At 36.0% G+C, this 17750-nt stretch overlaps 2 protein-coding genes across 3 annotated transcripts; both read right to left on the bottom strand.

The window, feature by feature from the left end:
• Window positions 1–471: 471 nt before the first annotated feature.
• On the bottom strand, window positions 472–4511 carry LOC132627026 (uncharacterized). The gene is made up of 3 exons (XM_060342077.1): window positions 4254–4511; window positions 1750–1818; window positions 472–1114 (listed from the first exon to the last, which is right to left on the bottom strand). Exons 1-3 carry the CDS (start codon window positions 4410–4412, stop codon window positions 944–946), a joined length of 399 nt encoding a protein of 132 aa, XP_060198060.1. The 5' UTR covers window positions 4413–4511; the 3' UTR covers window positions 472–943.
• A 3503-nt stretch (window positions 4512–8014) lies between these two features.
• On the bottom strand, window positions 8015–16844 carry LOC132627027 (DIS3-like exonuclease 2). Of its 2 annotated transcripts, none has more exons than XM_060342078.1 (7): window positions 16487–16844; window positions 13099–13427; window positions 12939–12992; window positions 12743–12820; window positions 10444–12636; window positions 9041–9112; window positions 8015–8839 (listed from the first exon to the last, which is right to left on the bottom strand). In XM_060342078.1, exons 1-7 carry the CDS (start codon window positions 16629–16631, stop codon window positions 8504–8506), a joined length of 3207 nt encoding a protein of 1068 aa, XP_060198061.1. In that variant the 5' UTR covers window positions 16632–16844; the 3' UTR covers window positions 8015–8503. The 2 variants fall into 2 exon arrangements, with proteins under 2 accessions (XP_060198061.1, XP_060198062.1); XM_060342079.1 differs by having other exon boundaries at window positions 12752–12820; window positions 16487–16843.
• Window positions 16845–17750: the final 906 nt, after the last annotated feature.

The following is a 17750-nucleotide window of genomic DNA, read 5'->3' on the forward strand; positions in this document are numbered from 1 at the left end:
GTGCAAACTCAACACGAAGTGGATTCGGTGATTGACTTCCTAACATTATTAAGAATAGATTTAGGATCAGGAACGGCTTTGTACTCAGAGTTTACTTTTTTATTTTATGACCGAGAAATTTGTCTGTGGCCAACCCTTAGGACCAACTGCAGCCTTCGAAACTCGGAGCAAATGGGCTCTTCTCTCTACCTTTATCCACTTAATTACCCATAGTTCGCATGGCGCAGGGTTCGAACCTATGACCTATGTCATAAGTCCCTCAACCTTTGTCACTTAAACTAAGTGTTGGGGCTACTCTCAGAACATTATTTTAGTGCTGGTTTTTGCATATCAAGAAAAAACATACTAGCCTATATATATATATATATATATATATATATATATACACCTTCATGAAGGTTCTAATACAGTACATGAAACCAAAGATCAGCACTTCCGCATGCTTTGTTAACTGTAGTAGCTCTCTTTACAAGACAGGAAGAAGCTTTGTATATTGATAAGGAAAAGCAAGCACAGACTGCCACCTTTACACAAGGAAATCCATCTTTTTTGAGAAATGGTAAGTGTATTACCAATGTAGCACCAAGAAGGAGCTGTCAAAAATACTTACAAAGCGCCAGAAGAATATCCCTTCTATCTTAAAGGGAATCTATGAGATCTATCACTGCTTCAGCATAAGACAAACCTATACTACATATTATCAGAGCAAGGGTTACAATAGTACAAAGGAGAATCTCTAAACCTAAACTTTGGCAAAGGAACGACCAGGAAGCAGGTGCAGCAAATGCAGCTTAACCTTTACCAGTACCAATATCTCTAATTCAAGCATAATTACAGCAAGAACAAACTAAGCATGTCCTTGCAAAAGCTAGAAGTGATAAGTCCAGTGCAAAACAAGACTTCTGACCTTCAACTGGTTGATCATCATAATCAGACATCCTCACTAACTGCTCTCAGGTTGTTTTGGAGAGACTTCAAAGGCTTTTGCAGCTTCTATAGTTGAGTCTCTTCTATTAATGACTTCCCGAAGCTCCTCAACCTTATCTTTCAACATGCCAACATTAGAATTGGTTGAGTGAACCAACTTGTTTGCAGTCTCCAGAGCAGTGCATAGCTAGAATGCAATAAAGAATACGAATGTATTAGTAAAGTGAAAACAAACACCGAGATAGATATAGAGTCTCTCCCTCGCTCTCTTTATTATTTTTAATTTTTGGATAAGAACGGATTTATAGTCTTTTTAGAGGCATTAAGAAAATGGGGATGAGCTAATGTGTCAGCTATAAAAAGGGAATTGTGTTACCAACACTCCATCTGCTTATCACCCATGACTTCTTCTTCTTCTTCTTCTTCTTTTTTTTTTTTTTTTTTTTTTTTGAAACTGGTAAAGAACTCAGGAAAAAATTCAACAAATGTGTCATCTCTCCAAGTTACTGCATGAAGACTAAATTACATCATGAAGATGTGATGGCATAGAGGACAATCACCCATGACTTGTTTTGGTAATTACAGACGCATAGTCTATAAACAATACGAAATCAATACTCCGTTTCAAACATGAAAGGATGTGAATGCTGCAAATTATAATGCTACTGGATTCAATTTGGTAAATATTACTACCAGCACTAGATAAGGTTGAATAGAAATATTTAAGATCTCGAAGACCTAAAGTAGAAATGACATTCTGTCTCAATAGTGCCTTATTGAGGTATCCTCTATAACCTCTCCTATGAGATCAATTTCTATTACCTCCAGTGTGAGATGCGTCCATGAATGATCTGTTCCAGCAAGTGCCTTGTTCAGCTGCTCATACTTTTCCTAAACAACAAGCAAAATATTAACTTGCTAAGTTACTTAAATATCCAAAGGAAGAGTATTACCAGTGCATTCAGAGAGCAAAATGAACTCCCTAGACATTACACTACACCAAGAAGTGCTGTTAACAAAGGTCATATAAAGCAGACAGTTCCGTTGCGAAAGAAAAAACTGTCAATGTGTACTGTGGATGAATTAAAACTTCCCCAGTAAAGGTGCAAACTATCCTGAGCCAGGCTGAAATAGGAAAAAAGGCAAATAAAACATAGTTCACTGTTTCACCATTTCTATTAAGACTTCAACTGATCAAAATCAATTGTTAGCAATATTCACAAAGTAGGTTTTCGCGAGGTCCTACGGGGTTATGTGTGTCAAAAAGGTTCCCCCTTCAGTTCTTTTCTGTTTATCCTCCCATCATAGCCTACTTTTCATCATCAAGAACCAAACGCTTGCAGGAGAACTCACAGCCTTCATCACCATAGGAGAAGAAATTGCCAACATAATTGCAGCAGTAATAAAAGCAAATGGTTTTGAACACATTACTTCCACGTGCATCAGAATTTTATCACTTACGTAATATGGTGCATGAAGTTTAAGATCTCTTTAAATTCCCCAAACAGTAGTGTCAGAGTTTTTGTTGCATCAATTCGTATTGTCTACTGCAAACCACTAACTAACTTCAGAGATAAATACAGTTCAAAGAAAACATTTGTGCCCCGAAAATTGTAGCAGCAACAGCAAATTTACCTAAAATTTCTGCCAGGATAGTCACATAAGGAGGACATTTTAAAATTATGAAATGGAATTAACTTCTCATCACTATAGGAGGCACAAGTAAAACCTTACTTTTATATGTCCACGCCTTCACAACAATCTTTCTCCTCCCAGACAAGAAACACACACACACACACACACCCTCTCGAAAGAGGTGGAACAGCAAACAATCCTCCAGAAATCCAGATGTAATGAGTGTCACAAAGATGCAGATGTTATGATAGATGTGCGATCATACAAGATTGGACAAGGTTAAGAATAATAAAGTCAAATGGCCCGTGAAGGTAGTACACACGTGAATGAAAAAGAGAAGGTCGCCTAAGATGATTGTCATGTGCTATGTAGACCTTCAAATTGTCATTAATCGTGAACAAAACAAAATAGAGAAAAGGATCAACATATGCGACACCAACAAGTCATTATTAATGTTTAGTCGTTGTCATACGACTAAACTTTAGGTCTAGTATTAAATAGGCTCTCCCAGCCTAGTATTTCAGGAATTTATGCAGGGTCCTTAGGAATTCTTGATCTCGTTAAAAAGTTGTGCAATACATATATATTTGTCAGGATTTCTCCTCCTCTTCCTTTTGGTGCTTCTTCTTATTATTATCCTACATTTTCTTTCATATGTGCAGTAGAAATTGAAGACATGTTACTTACTTTTGATTATTTTTTATTGTCTTTGGTTGAAGAAACTTGAAGAACGCCATTGTTGGGTTTTACTGAACTTATTTGTAGAAGAAGACAAAGTGGGTTTATTGATTTTTGAAGGTTTGAATTGAATCTAACAATTGAAAATTATTGGGACTGACATTACAAGGCTGGATATCAAATTTGGAGTTGATTTTGAACAATTTGGATCAATTTTGAAGCAAAAATTTGTTGTTGCAATTTCTACACAACAAGTTATGGTGAATCGCCAGAACTTCAGCCAAAAATATTGAAAATTTTCTGGCAAACCGTCAGGATATGTGCCCAAATCCTAGTTATCACCAAAATATGTTGTGTCGGTGAATTTCTACACAACATGTTATGGTGATCACCAGGATTTGGCTATAAATCCTGACGATTTGCCATGACTTTTAGTCACAAATGCTAAACGAATCCCGTTGATCACCATAACATGTTGTATTGATGAATTTCTACACAGCATATTATGGTGATCACCACTATAAATTGCTTTAAGGCAAGTCTTCTGGCTAGTTGGCAGGATTTTGCTCCTGATTCAGCCATAAAGGTTACTTTTTTACATACTCCCTCTGTCCCAATTTACATGAGGGTTAACCTATTTGGGGAGTCAAATAACTCTTTCTTTGACTACGATTTTCTCCAACTCTTTTTATACATTGTGAATATGCGGACTTATAGTACCTTCTTACGTAGTTTTCAAATATGTAAATTTTATTTTAAAATACTAGAAGAATCCCAGTTTGAAATTGAGTCAAAGAAAAAAATTAGTTTAACTCTCCAAATAGGTCAACCCTCGTATAAATTGGGATGAGGGAGCAGCTATTTTAACGAGGTCATAATTTAAAGATCATATTAGTACAAATCAGTTTGGGCTCTCTATGCAATCTATAACAATAATAATAATAATAATAATAATAATAATAATAATAATAATAATAATAATAAAGAATGAATTAAGGATAGAGAGAGAGTACCTGGAAGAGGTTGTTTAAATCGGAAGGTTGGAGGTTGGAATTGTAGTCCTCAGGTGAAGGTGTTTGTGTTTTGAGAGGAAGGTTGTTTAGATCATCAGTTTCACCAACGTCACTCAGCAGATCGCCGATGCACAACAATGGCCCTCCCACTCCTCTCATCTTTCTATCTCTCTCTCTTCTCTTCTCTCTGTCTTTCAAGGCCACCCCAGACGTTAGATACGGGCCACCAAATGCCCAATTTGCACGAGGGGGTGGTCTTTAATTTTTCTGAACCCTTTGGTTTCAGTTTGAATCTTTATTCAGTTAAAAATTAAAAAAAAAATTATAAGGTAGAGTTTGAATTTGTAAGACAGATATTTGAAACTCTAACATTTAGATGTTTGCATTAAGGAAAAAAGTTTTTTTTTTTTCACTCAGTTAAAATTTTGTTGTAACGCTTAACTTTGGCCCGAATAGTCCTAACTTTGTTACAAAACTCTGCCTTGCGATTTTTTTTTTTTTCACTGAGTCAGGATTCGAACCTCAAAGCTCATGATCGTATGCGAAGCACAAAAATTAAAGAGCACCAATTTGAGGGACAAAACTTAAAGACCAGTGCATTTGAAGGACAATCCGCACAAAAAAATGCCACGAAATTATGGTCTCTCTTGGGATACCCTCGTATAAAAGCCCAATGTAGGAGTGTGCACCTTCATTTTTTCATTTTTTTGCGCGGATTGCCCTTCTTTTGGGGTGGTCTTTAAATTTTGCCCCTCATATTTGTGGTCTTTAAATTATGCCCCTCATATTGCTGGTCTTTAATTTTTGCCCTTCGCATTGCAACACTGAGCGTTCACGCAGAAATCATGAGGTTCTGAGTTCGAACTCCCGCTCAAGCATAAATTAAAAAAAAAAAACTGCAAGGCAAGGTTTGGGTCGCGTGTATGCCGGACCCGGCATAAACTTATGAAGGAATTACCAAAGTTATGCCGGACCCGGCATACTCATGCCTTATGGGCAGACTTGGCATAAATATGCCGGGTCCGGCATAACTTTGGTAATTCCTTCATAAGTTTATGTCGGGTCCGGCATAACTTTGAGATCTCATGTCAACTTTTTACAGATTTTTAGTGACATCAAAATGCTCTATTAAAATTCAAGTGATTTTTGTGTCAATGTGGCCTAAAGACTTTCTTTGCTACATTTCCTGTATTGGATATATTATAACTACTCTTGTTAATATATTATGGGGTAGTGTTAGAAAAGAGTAGTTGTCGTGATTTTGTTCCATTATATCTAAGCCTATTTTTTCATGAGTATTAACACTATGATAATTGTTGACAGCATTTGCATGACGATGAGTGGAAGAGGCCACGCACAAAGTTTTTACCATGAAGCCTTTTAGTTCTGTAATAATATTGGAAGGAGGACAATGAGATTCTTCCTAGGTACCCTCATCCGGTGGGGGCATACTTTTAATGGGAAAACTTTGATGTCGGACCCGGCGTAAACTTGTGAAGGAATTACCAAAGTTATGCCGGACCCGGCATACTTATGCCAAGTCTGCCCATAAGACATAAGTATGTCGGGACCGGCATAAGTTTGGTAATTCCTTAACAAGTTTATGTCGTTGGGGGCATACTTTTAATGGGCAAACTTTTATGCCGGATCCGGCATAAACTTGTGAAGGAATTATCAAAGTTATGCCGGACCCGGCATACTTATGCCAAGTCTGCCCATAAGGCATAAGTATGTCGGGTCCGGCATAACTTTGGTAATTCCTTCACAAGTGTATGCCGGTGGGGGCATAGCGAATTTAAACTCTGTCTTGCAAATTTTTTTTAAAATTTTGACTGTGTGGGGGTTCGAACCTGGAACCCATGGGGTTTAGGCGAAGGGCAAAACTTAAAGAATTCAAATATGAGGGGCAAAATTTAAAGACCACCCCAAAAGAAGGGCAATTCTGCGAATTACCCTCATTTTTTTGCGCGGATTGTGCTTCAAAGGCGCTGGTCTTTAATTGGTGGCCGTCAAATTGCTCGTCTTTAATTTTTGTCCTTTACTTAAAAAATTCGAAATCCCGCTCAGTAAAAAGAAAAACTTTTTTACTCTATTGAGATTCTACAGAAGTTAAGCCGTAACTTCTACTCGATTAGGCCTAATTTGCTACTAACTTCTGGCTTGCGAAATTTTTTTATACTATGCTGTGATTCGAACCCAGAATCTAAGGGGTATTTTCGGCCACTTATAGTGCCAAAGGAAAAAATTAAAGACGAGCAATTTGAGGGCCAAAAATTAAAGACCATCCCTGAATAAGGGTATTTGTGCGAATGACCCGTGCACCTTCAGCATAAAATTAGGAAAAATTACATGGAGAATGATGTATATATACATAAGAATAGGGTATATTTGACGATACATGTCAGTTTACAAAACATAACGATGGATTTCTTGCAAAACATATACGAAATTTTTCGCTCTAGATTTTGTGTGAGAAAACTGTATGAAATGTGCATATTTCGCTCGAGGCCAAAAAATTTCGCTCAAAATATTGTGTATGAAAACTGTATGAAATATGTATATCTCGCTCAAGGCTTAGAATCTCACATTTTTCGTGTATGAAAACGGTATGAAATATGTATATAATTGTATAAAATTTTGTATAAAGTTCATGTTAGATTTTTTGAAATTTAATACAACTATAACAACATTTATACAACTTTCATACAATATTCATACAAATTTAATACACTTTTGAATCTCACTTCGAAATTCGGATTAAATTTAATACAACTACAACAACATTGTATACGACTTTCATACAATATTAATACTAATTTAATACAAATTTTCTTCTTGTTAAATGTACAGAAAAAGAAAGTAGATCAGAAAAAGAGCAGCTACCGGTATTAATTAAAACATTCTCTTTTCGAAAATTTTATTGCTGCCAATTAAAAACTCTATTTCCTTCATCTAGCGATTTTCTATTTCAAGGTTCTAACATAGCTGGACATAGTCACCAATTATAGCTCTTATGTTTGTTATGATCGGAGTTTATTTTATGATATTTGAAACTTATACTTAAAATTTAAGCTCATTCAGAGTAGATTCGGGTGTGGCATCGGGGAGAAAATGAACAAAATAGTACATTATCTTTGAGTTTGGACCTAAAACCATACATGTTCTATTATATAGAGCGTCTATTATGTTTGTATAAGTGGTGCACTTTTATTCAACTCCCAAATATTCTGTTAAAAATTTAATGAAAAAGGGCAAAAATGCCCTTAAAGTATTAGAAAAGGTCTAAAAATACCTTTTATCCATCTATTTTACTAAAAAATACCCCTCAATTCAACTTTTTGGCTCATTTATACTCTTTGACGATCAATAGTAAATTAAAAAAAACTACACATAACATTTTATTACTAGTCGATTTCCCAAATCTGAAAAAATTAGATTTTTATAAAATCTGGAACAACTAATTTTTTTAAACATGTGGTAAGCCCCTTTTTTAAAAAAAAAAAAAAAAAATAGGATTGGATTTTTATTGACAAAGGTACAATTTTTTAAATCCGGAAAACTGTTTTTTTTTTTTTAACAGTTGCATCCTACCACTAGTATAGATACTCTATGGACAATGATGGATAAATGAATTATGAGATCCTTCTGAATAAGCTAAAAGATAAATAAATATTGCACGCTAGTATAGATACTCTATGGACGCTTTGCATAACCTTTTCCATAGATTACAAAGGAAAACAAAAATATTGGCATAGCGTACAAAGGAGAATGTTTGAAAATATATAAGAAAAAGTATAGTACTTATGTAGGCAACGAATTACAGCCCGAAATCAAACGACCATACAAAAGTAGAACTGTCAAGGACTCCCAACTTCAAAAATAATGGGTCCTAGTCCCGCAGAAACTTGAAGGAAAAACATTAAACAGAAATTGGCATCAGAACATTAGAGTGTCGATGCAACAGAGTCAGCTAACATATATAGGACGGAGACGGCCAACGAAAAAAAAGGGCCATATCCTAAAGGTAGCTTTGGTTAAAAACAGCCACTATATAAACAGACCCCATTTATCTACACCTATTAGATGTCAGTCCGACATTGAGCCCTTGCTATATAACGCATCAGGCAATCTAGTCAGAATATTTGCATTCTACTCAACCTACAAACTACCTTGGTATCTATACACCAGAGTTGCGCGTACTTCCAAGATATCACACTTTCAACCAGTGACATTCACATATAAAGGCCAAGTTACTTGAAATATGAAGTAATAAACAGCCTCGCCCCAATATCAAGGGGCCCATACCCTCCTCCTATAGCATGAAGAGCAACAGTGATTGTTGAAAGGAGTTGCAGAGTCACAGGGAAAACAGCAGGTTCGATCTTTGTTCCACACAGATCGAGTTCTGGGTTCAGCTCACATGGGCTAAGAATGAGTGCTACTTCTTCAAGTGACCTGCACTTCCCGGGGCTGCTCCTCCTGTTAAAGCGCTTGTTAGCAGACGGACTAAGTACCAATGTTGAAGTAGCCTCAAGCCACTCCACAGTAAGTCCCTCAACTTCATCATAGTAGACACGCTGTTCAGTCTGAAAGTATGTACAAAACAATATAAACAAGACATTCAGAGGATAGGGCATGCCAGATATACATAACAAGTACAAAAAGAAAGACATTTAGAGAAAAAGGCATGAACAACTTGCTGGAATCCGATGGAGAAAACTGGTCCCAAAGGAAACTTCTGGATTGTAAATACTAAATAGATCAACTAATCAAGGTAACAAACTTACAGCAAGCTTGTGAATATACAATGACATGAATCGTGGTCCCAAACCCATAACTCTTGCTTCTGAGAACAATATCTGCATGGAGGATAACACACGAATAATCAAAGGACTATTCTTGTCCTTGCAGATTTGATAATGTACAAGGATGAAGTCAGATAAGTGACCAGAGGTGAGAGGAAAATTTTAATAAAGAACAAGGGAAAAGGTTATACAAATAATCAGGTTCTGTAATCCTCACATCTTCCCCATGTGTAGCTATTGCAACTTTTTATAGATAAATATGAAGTAGAAGAACCCAGATTCCAAATGAACAAATTCAAACTCGGAAAGGATCTTCCTTATTCTTGAAGAATGAGGGGCAAAGGGATTGATCAAGAAAGATCTTTTGACTTCTAGATCTGCACCTGTGTTGGGTGCCCACACCCGTATCCGAGCAACATAGCTTGTAGCACAAATAACAGTGCAAAATATCTTCTTTTTTTTCCTTTTTTTTTTTTTTGGTTAAGAGTACAAAAATGCCATTATTATCCTGCCATTCGGCCCTTTTCATTCAAAACGTGATTGACGCAAAAGTTATTAGGACTACTTTGATCCTAGAAATTTTGATACAGTACAAGGAAGATATCCTCAGCTCTTTCCCATGTAAAGCTATTGGAATTTCCTACACAAAGACTTGTAGAACAACTAAAAGTACACGGATCTCTAGCATTCTCTTGCTCTTCGGGCTGTAAATCCAGCCCCCAAACTGTCTTTCTTACACCCTACTTCGCTGAACTTCTAAATTTGTTCATGTTCTTTACTCAAAGTATAACAAGCAATCACTTGATGCTGGCTTCATATATGAAACTACCTTACTTATCAAGAAAACAATATAACAAACCTTATGTGTTTGCTGAATTCTCTTCAAGACCTACTCATTTTTCAATGGCTGAAATCAGCTGCAAGATGTGAGATTTACAAACCGTATGCTAACAAATTTAGTAGCTTAAATGACATGACAAATTTTTAAGTTTCTCTAGCGTTCTGTTGCTCTTTGGGCTGTAAATTCAGCCCCCTAAAATGTCTTTCTTACACCCTACATTGCTGTACTTCCAAAAGACTTCATGTTCTTTACTAAAAATACAACAGGCCTATTGTGTTTGCTAAATACTCAATAAAAATACTACCAAGTTCAAGCCATTACCTACTTTTTTGTCAATGGCTGAGGTTCAGCTTCAAGATTTGTGACTTACAAACATTCAGCTAAGACTTGATAGCATTTCAGGCACCAACTAAAGCAATTTCTTCTAAACCAACATTTGTCTTTAACATGCATATTAATTAGAGTTCATCCCACAACACCAATTGCTGCCTTCAACCTTCATGTGTTGTACAAGAGTAGAATGCTTTAAACATACTTTACGTACCTCCTTTCTTTTTAGAAGTACCCACATGTAGAATTTTTCCATAGCATCTTTCACGTGCCTGCAAGCCAACTTTCTTTCATTGCAATGGGAAGCAATACCAGCAAGAGTTTCTGCACACGGAACCTTATGTTTTGATGCTGCGGCAGATAATGCTTCTTGAGCTTCAGGTGATCCAATTGCATCTTTATCGAAGTATACATCGGTCAAACATCTTTGGCGTCCCCCATCTGGATACTCGAGCTTCAGATACACCTCTTCAGCTTCTAAAGCTGCAGCAAGCATCCGATGCACCAGAATATCCGGATAGCGCCTAAGCGGAGAAGTAAAGTGCGTGTATAAAGGAACAGCAAGGGCATAATGACCCCTATCGTTTTCATCTTCTACATCTCCACTGCAGAAGTAAGCTGCAATTTGCATGGGTCTTGTGGCGTAAGACATAAGAATTTCTAATAACACAGAATCATCCGCGAGCTCTCGTCTAATGCACTCCAATGAATTATGAATCTGGCCAGAAGAAGTAGTGTCCAATCTCAGACCATGTTTAGAGCAGAAGGACTCAAACTCTCTGAGCTTACGCGGGTTGGGTTCAGGGTGCCTTCGTAATAGTGCATTAGAAGGATAAGCTCTAGTTATAACTTCAGCAGCTGTCCTGTTAGCCAAAAGCATAAACTCCTCGACAAGCATGTTCGACTCCTTCCTTCCACTGAGCACACAATCATAAGGTATCCCTTCTTCATCAAATAAGAAAACTATTTTGGGACTTTCGAGTGATAAAGCCCCATCTTCAAACCTTTTTTTATTCAAGATTTTAGAGATTTCATAAAGGTTCTTGACAGATGTAACAACATCAGACCATTTAAAAAGGCCATGTACCACTGGCAATGAATGTTCTCCTTTATAAGAACTTGGATCATCAAGCAACCCATCAATAATATCCTGAGCATGCTCATACGAGAGCTTGCAACAAGATCGGATTGAAGTGCGGCCAATCCAGCGCTGAATAAATTCCCCAGATTGATTGATGTCCCAAAAAATAGAAAAAGCAAGTCTGTCCACCCCAGGATTAAGTGAAGCCAGATTCTCAGAGAGCAATGGGGGTAACATTGGCAATTTACTTTGCAACAAATACACGCTTGTTGACCTTGCCTGGGCATTTTCATCTAAAGCAGAGTCTGGTAGAACAAAGTATGAGACGTCAGCAATATGGACCCCAACTCTAAAATTACCGTCAGGCAACCTTTCAACAGAGAGTGCATCATCAAAATCAGTGGCAGTAGCAGGGTCAATAGTAAAAACACACGAATTTCTGATGTCTCTTCTACTCTGAAGCTCCTCTTTAGGTATTTCCCATGGGATACTTGGAAGACATGATAGGGTCTCTTGACAGAATTCTGAAGAATCAATTGCATTTTCATATAAGGTTGCAGCAAGCTGTGGCTCCACTTCTCCACCTCGTCCAAATATGTTGGTGACTTCAGCTTCTGGAATATAGTTCTCTTCTGCCCAATCTGCAATCCGTGCGGCTACTAGCTCCAATTCCACTGCCACATCACCAGCTTCCAATCTTTTCAAAATGAAGTCTGGCAGGCTCTTAAATGGCACCATCATTTTCGGTAACCGAGGATCATTTGGTGTTAACAAGAGATATTGACAGTTCAAGGCAGTCGATAAATGTTTATTATTCTTCTTCAAGTCCTTTTTGTTACACTCCCTACTCCACATCCACTTTTTGACACTGAGAAAACCGACGATAGTGTCCCGACGGGGCGACCCCTCAAGGATAGCCACAACCCTACCTGTTGGTCGTTTAGATGGGAATGAATTCACAGCGGCTGACAATCTCTCAGTCGCATGCATAGCATCATTTATGGAAGGTTTCGGAGCAGTCAAATTATGTCTATTCACATAATCATTCTCCGCTTGTACCTTCTCTTCAGGATCTGAAATTTCTCCCCTATTTCTATAACCTAAAGCATTTTCTAAGGGGCTAGAACAATTTCCGCAGCTACTGAACTCATAATCTGTGTCTACCTTGTTCTTCCCTTTGCAATTCTCTCTGACAAAGTCTAAATTGTCAGATTCCAACATACCATCATCTACCAAAGATGCATTCTCAACACCAACTGTATATCCTTTCATTCTGGTCCAAAGAGAAGGAGGATCAACTTCAACAGCAACAATGTCTCCTTCAACCTGCAAGAAATTGTAGAAAAGAAAAGGTAATCCTGCAGATGGCACACTCAGAAACCAACAAATAAACTGACACCTATAATGACTAATTCAAGGACAAAAGATACACCACACTTACGGCTCTGTTTTGAGCTGCAGCTCCACTAATAAGAACATCCGTTCGCACACCATCAACTTTGCAATAGGCCTGAGAAGCAGCGGTTATATAAATATGCTTCTCATGAAAGCATCAGAAGAATTATCAAATTGACGCATAACTAAAATGGAGCAGCAAAGAGATAATTGAATCTGTTACAACAGATTACCTCAAGTCTATTGTGGGCATTGACGCGAAATGATGCTTTAAAGACATGACCCCTCTGCGGTACAACAAAACCGTATCATCAAACTCCCATTCAACAACCACATTTTTTTAATTACTTTATCTATCAATATACAAGTTTTCAGGCACGTTATGGGGCTGACCTCTAGTGCTCTATGAACAGCTTCTGCTGGCCAATGTGAAGAAAAATATTTCCTCTGTGGGTAAGAAGTAATTGGCGGGTCACCATAAACAATAGGGTCTGGGCATGAACCTGAATGTAATTGTCCACCAAAACCAGGTGAAAAAGTTAGTTGCACTGGAAGACTTTCAGTCTCTGCTGCCTGTTCATTTAAACGCATTGTGGGCATCGAAGTAAAAGCAATGTTTGATGCTCTAGGCAATGAAAGCTCTTTAGATCCTCCATGATCCAAGATGGGAACACCTCCCTTGAAATTTGATTCTCCAAGATAGCCAGTCAACGAACTACTTGCTGTTGCAAGTACAAGCTCAAATAAGTGAGAGGAAATTACAAACTACAGACAGTTCCAAACCTCAATCCGTAAAAAGTTCAACTGTTTTCCCCACTCAAGAAAAGGACTCACAACACTAAAAGGCAAACACTATAATTAAAAATTGGTTAAACTAGTTATATATATCCATTATAGAAGAAGCCAAAGAGGAGGTACAATAACTTAAAAGAAACAGAAAGTAGAAACACAATTAACATAAAAGAACACACAAGAAGATAAATGCATTTCAACTCTTGCATCAAGCTCTAGTTTTGGCAAACTAATGTGGTCCGAAGAGAGTAGCTACTCTAATCACAAACCTTCCTCCAGGTTTGCCTTGATAAACCACCTCCCCTGTGATTTGAAATATTACACTCACCTCCTTTATTTTGGTAGTTTTTTAACTATAAATGTTTAAATGGTAAATTTTCTATAATCTTCCAAATCTACCTGTTTATGACATTAACCCTCTCATAGAGTTCCCCTCTTGTCTCCTCTCTCTAAACCTATTCATGACACCATTAATTCTTCCTCTAAGTTGGAAATACATTTTTCCCATCAATTATCGGCTCCCATAGTTAAATCGTAAGTATCATCTTCCTGGTTTACAACAAACAATGCTACGATAATTAAGGTGTCTTATCGTGAACCGGACATTTTAAGATCAACTTGATATGAACTTTCTGATAGAATTGATTTTTTTTTTTAAATCTTTGGTTTCTTGTTTTGATATTTCCTGTAATCATAGCTTTCGATTTCACATGTCTTTCAATAAAAGATCAAAAGCTTTTGCGGAAATAATGAGATGAAATTAACGGAAGAGACAATCTGGAGATTGCGAAGAAAGAGTCCCAAAGCATGTCCGCGTTCTGAAAGTTGTTCCTTTCTAGTTTAAGTAGACATAGAACTCCAAAATTACGTAGGGAAGTGTATCTTATTAAATCTACCAATTAATATCCTTTTAGTTCCATATCAGAATTCTACATGAATTGAAGAACATTCTTCAACCTAATAACTAATAGTCCTCCTGTCCAAAGAGGGTATTTGTGGAATATAATAGAAAATTTATCATTTAAATATGTTTTGTTACAAGAAAATGAAAATAAGTGAGGTGGAATATCTCATATTATAGGAGAGGTTAGTGTTACAAAGTCATACCTAAAGGGGTGTCTCTGAAATTATCCCTAATTCTTTTTATTTTGATAGATAGGAGTGAAGCTCGTATATTGTCTAAACGCATCCTCACGCAAGCATAGATCTATGAATATACATATGCATACGCATCCACACGCGCACACTAATGGTTGTACACAATTCCTTCCCTTCAGGGATGGATCTATAGCATAAGATATGGGTTCACGGGAAGCCAGTCATTTTGCCAAACCCTGTATTTATGTTAAGCAAATACTAGATACTTAAGTATATTTAGCTGAGAACCCAGTACTAAAATAGTATATTGGTTATGTGGCAAGCGAGGAGGGATTGATTCCCGTTCAGCATATTTGAACCTTTACTTTCATTTGTTTATATACTAAAGTTTTGCTTCCATTTGTTGCATACTTTAACTTTTACTTCCATTCATTGCACTTTAACTTTTACCTCCATACATTGCATCTTTTAACTTTCACTTCCATACATTGCATCTTTTAACTTTTACTTCCGCTTCTATTTAAAAAACACCATCCCGACAAGGCGACGACAAATAATTTTTCTGCTTCTCTCTTTTGTTTTTAACAAAATGCAATAAATGAAAAGCAAACAAAAATAAGTGTCTTTTAAGAAAACAAAAAAGTATTACCTAATCAAAATTATCCTTGTTTAATAAGTGTTGAACAAATTTCTAAGAAGTCTTTTAAAACTTCTTTACATTTTTCTATGTATATATTAAAGGGTCTTTTAGTAAAATAATTCACTTAACTAATATTATTAATTGACTTTTTAAGTGGGTGAAACCCCTAAAAATCACTTAATTGTGACAGGAGGGAGTTAATAACTTGCAAAAAGTATCACTTTAGAATCTAAAATCAACTCTGAAACAAGAAAATGTAAAAAGTAAGAGGTAAGAAGGGCTTAGGTCACTAAAAATTGTTATGCCACTGCACTGATGGAAAGAGATTTTTCTTCGATAAGCATACTATAAATGACTTGCAAAGCAGAAGTGATGATGAATTTTTGAATGATTGTTTAGTTGCGTTATAGAAAATGAAATATTTGAAAGTGTACTTAATGATGCCATCACTGATCATTTTCAAAACCTGACAAATCGTTGAGTACAATTGTAATATAATGTTTATGCATTCATATGTTTTGTTTAAGTGGTTCTTTACTTTTTAAACATACATATTGAATATCGTTACTCATTCCTTAATCCGGTTACCTCAGTCAGGTTATTATTGTATATTAACATGAGGTCGGTACAGGAACAGTGGTGGAGCTAGAATTCTCACTAAAAGAGTTAAAATATAGAAAAGCAAACAGACAAGAAAAATCAAGGAGATTCAACATATATAGTATATGTACACCATTCTTTTCACCTATCTAAACAGTATAAATTTCTAGCAAAGGGGTTTCAATTAACACCCACTTGAGCAAAGTGGACCTACCATTACATTTAAACACATATCCCTCTGTCCAAATTTATGTAATATACTTTCCTTTTTAGTCTATCCCAAAAATGATACATCTCTATATTTAGAAATAATTTAACTAAAAACTTCACCTTTTACCTTAATAATGAAATAATTTACAGCCACACAAATATCTACTACTAGACCGCAAGTTTCTTTCTTAAACTCCGTGCCTAGTCAAACTATATCACATAAATTGAGACAGAGAGAGTAATAAACTTTAAATCCTGGATCCACCTCTGCTACCTTTCGGTAATTGATTTGGGTACAAGCCCGGTAAATAGAGGACTGTAATTAATTCAGGTATGCTTAAAGTCTTAAGACCTTCTAATGATATAAAGTTAAACTAGTAAAATCAAGAAACAATAAATAATGACATAGAACAAACTATAGATATATTGTTGAACACGTACCTGTTGGAGAAGAATTTTGTTTAGATCGTCTAGATCGACGATTTTTCTTCTTATCCTTAAAATTACTATTATTATTATTATTATCAACAACTACACCACTCTGATTTTGGGTTTGCCCAGATGACTCAGCAACCAGTACACCCATGTTCTCAAATTTAAACCTAAAACAGAACCAAAAAAAAAAAAAAAAAAACTAAAAACGAAGCCCAAGTAATAAGGCACACAAGGGAAAGAAAAAAGGTGGACAAAAAAACGTAACTAGAAATCAAGAATCAAGCAATCTTCCGATGTATAAAAATTGACGGAAGAAGAAAACGAAGGAAATAAAAAAAGAACTAGAAAAGAAAAAAAAGAAACCCGAGGCAATGGAGGGACTATTGCCGTATTTATAGACGGCCTCCATTCCAATTTATGTTATTCTTTTTTCTTTTTACCCTGTAAAAAAAAATGTTTGTTTGGACATTATGTATAAGAAATAAAAAGATATTTTAAAATTTTGTGGTTCTAAATTAAAAAATATCTTTTGAATCTTGTATTAGTTTTAAACTTGATATATATATATATAGTTTTAGAGAAAGAAATACAATTTTAGAGACAAACTAAAAAAAAATAAAACACTTAAATTGAGACGGAGACTTGGAAAGAGTACCATATTTCTATAATTAAAATAATTTGTAACCATAAGTGGTCGTTTAGTAGGTTGTCAAAAATGTCCCGAGATTATAATTCCGGAACTAATTTATCCCAACTTTAGTGGGATAAGGTGGGATATACCACCTTTAGGATTATGCTTCATTTTATACTTGTTTGGTAAGAGGTATAAATTTATCCCAAAATAAATTTATACTCTTTACCTAACAAGATATAAAAAATTAATTACCATGCATCAAACGACCCTTAAGTATTAAGATTTGTTTTAGATTACAAATTTTATAAAAAAAACTAGATTTTATATCAAAGTCAAATAGTGAATGTAAATTGAAACGGAGTCGGTATGAGTATAGGATGGGGTTGGGAGGTGTGAAAGGAACGTGATGATTGGTCGGCGTAGACAATTGCGCCGACTTTTGATTCTTTTGTCGTCTTTTCTCCTCGTTTCTTTTCCTTTCTTTACTTTCTCTTTTCATTTCTATTTTCTTTTGTAAGCTTTCTTATTTTTTTTATATTTTTTTGTTTTCCTTTTTAGTTAGATATATGCTTTTTAATCCTACTTAGCCTTTTGCTTTGAGGCTAAGGGAGTGAAAGGAGCATTGGGTGGGATGTG

The sequence above is a fragment of the Lycium barbarum genome, chromosome 2 (genome assembly GCF_019175385.1).
Source record: "Lycium barbarum isolate Lr01 chromosome 2, ASM1917538v2, whole genome shotgun sequence".
NCBI classification, from domain to species: domain Eukaryota; kingdom Viridiplantae; phylum Streptophyta; class Magnoliopsida; order Solanales; family Solanaceae; genus Lycium; species Lycium barbarum.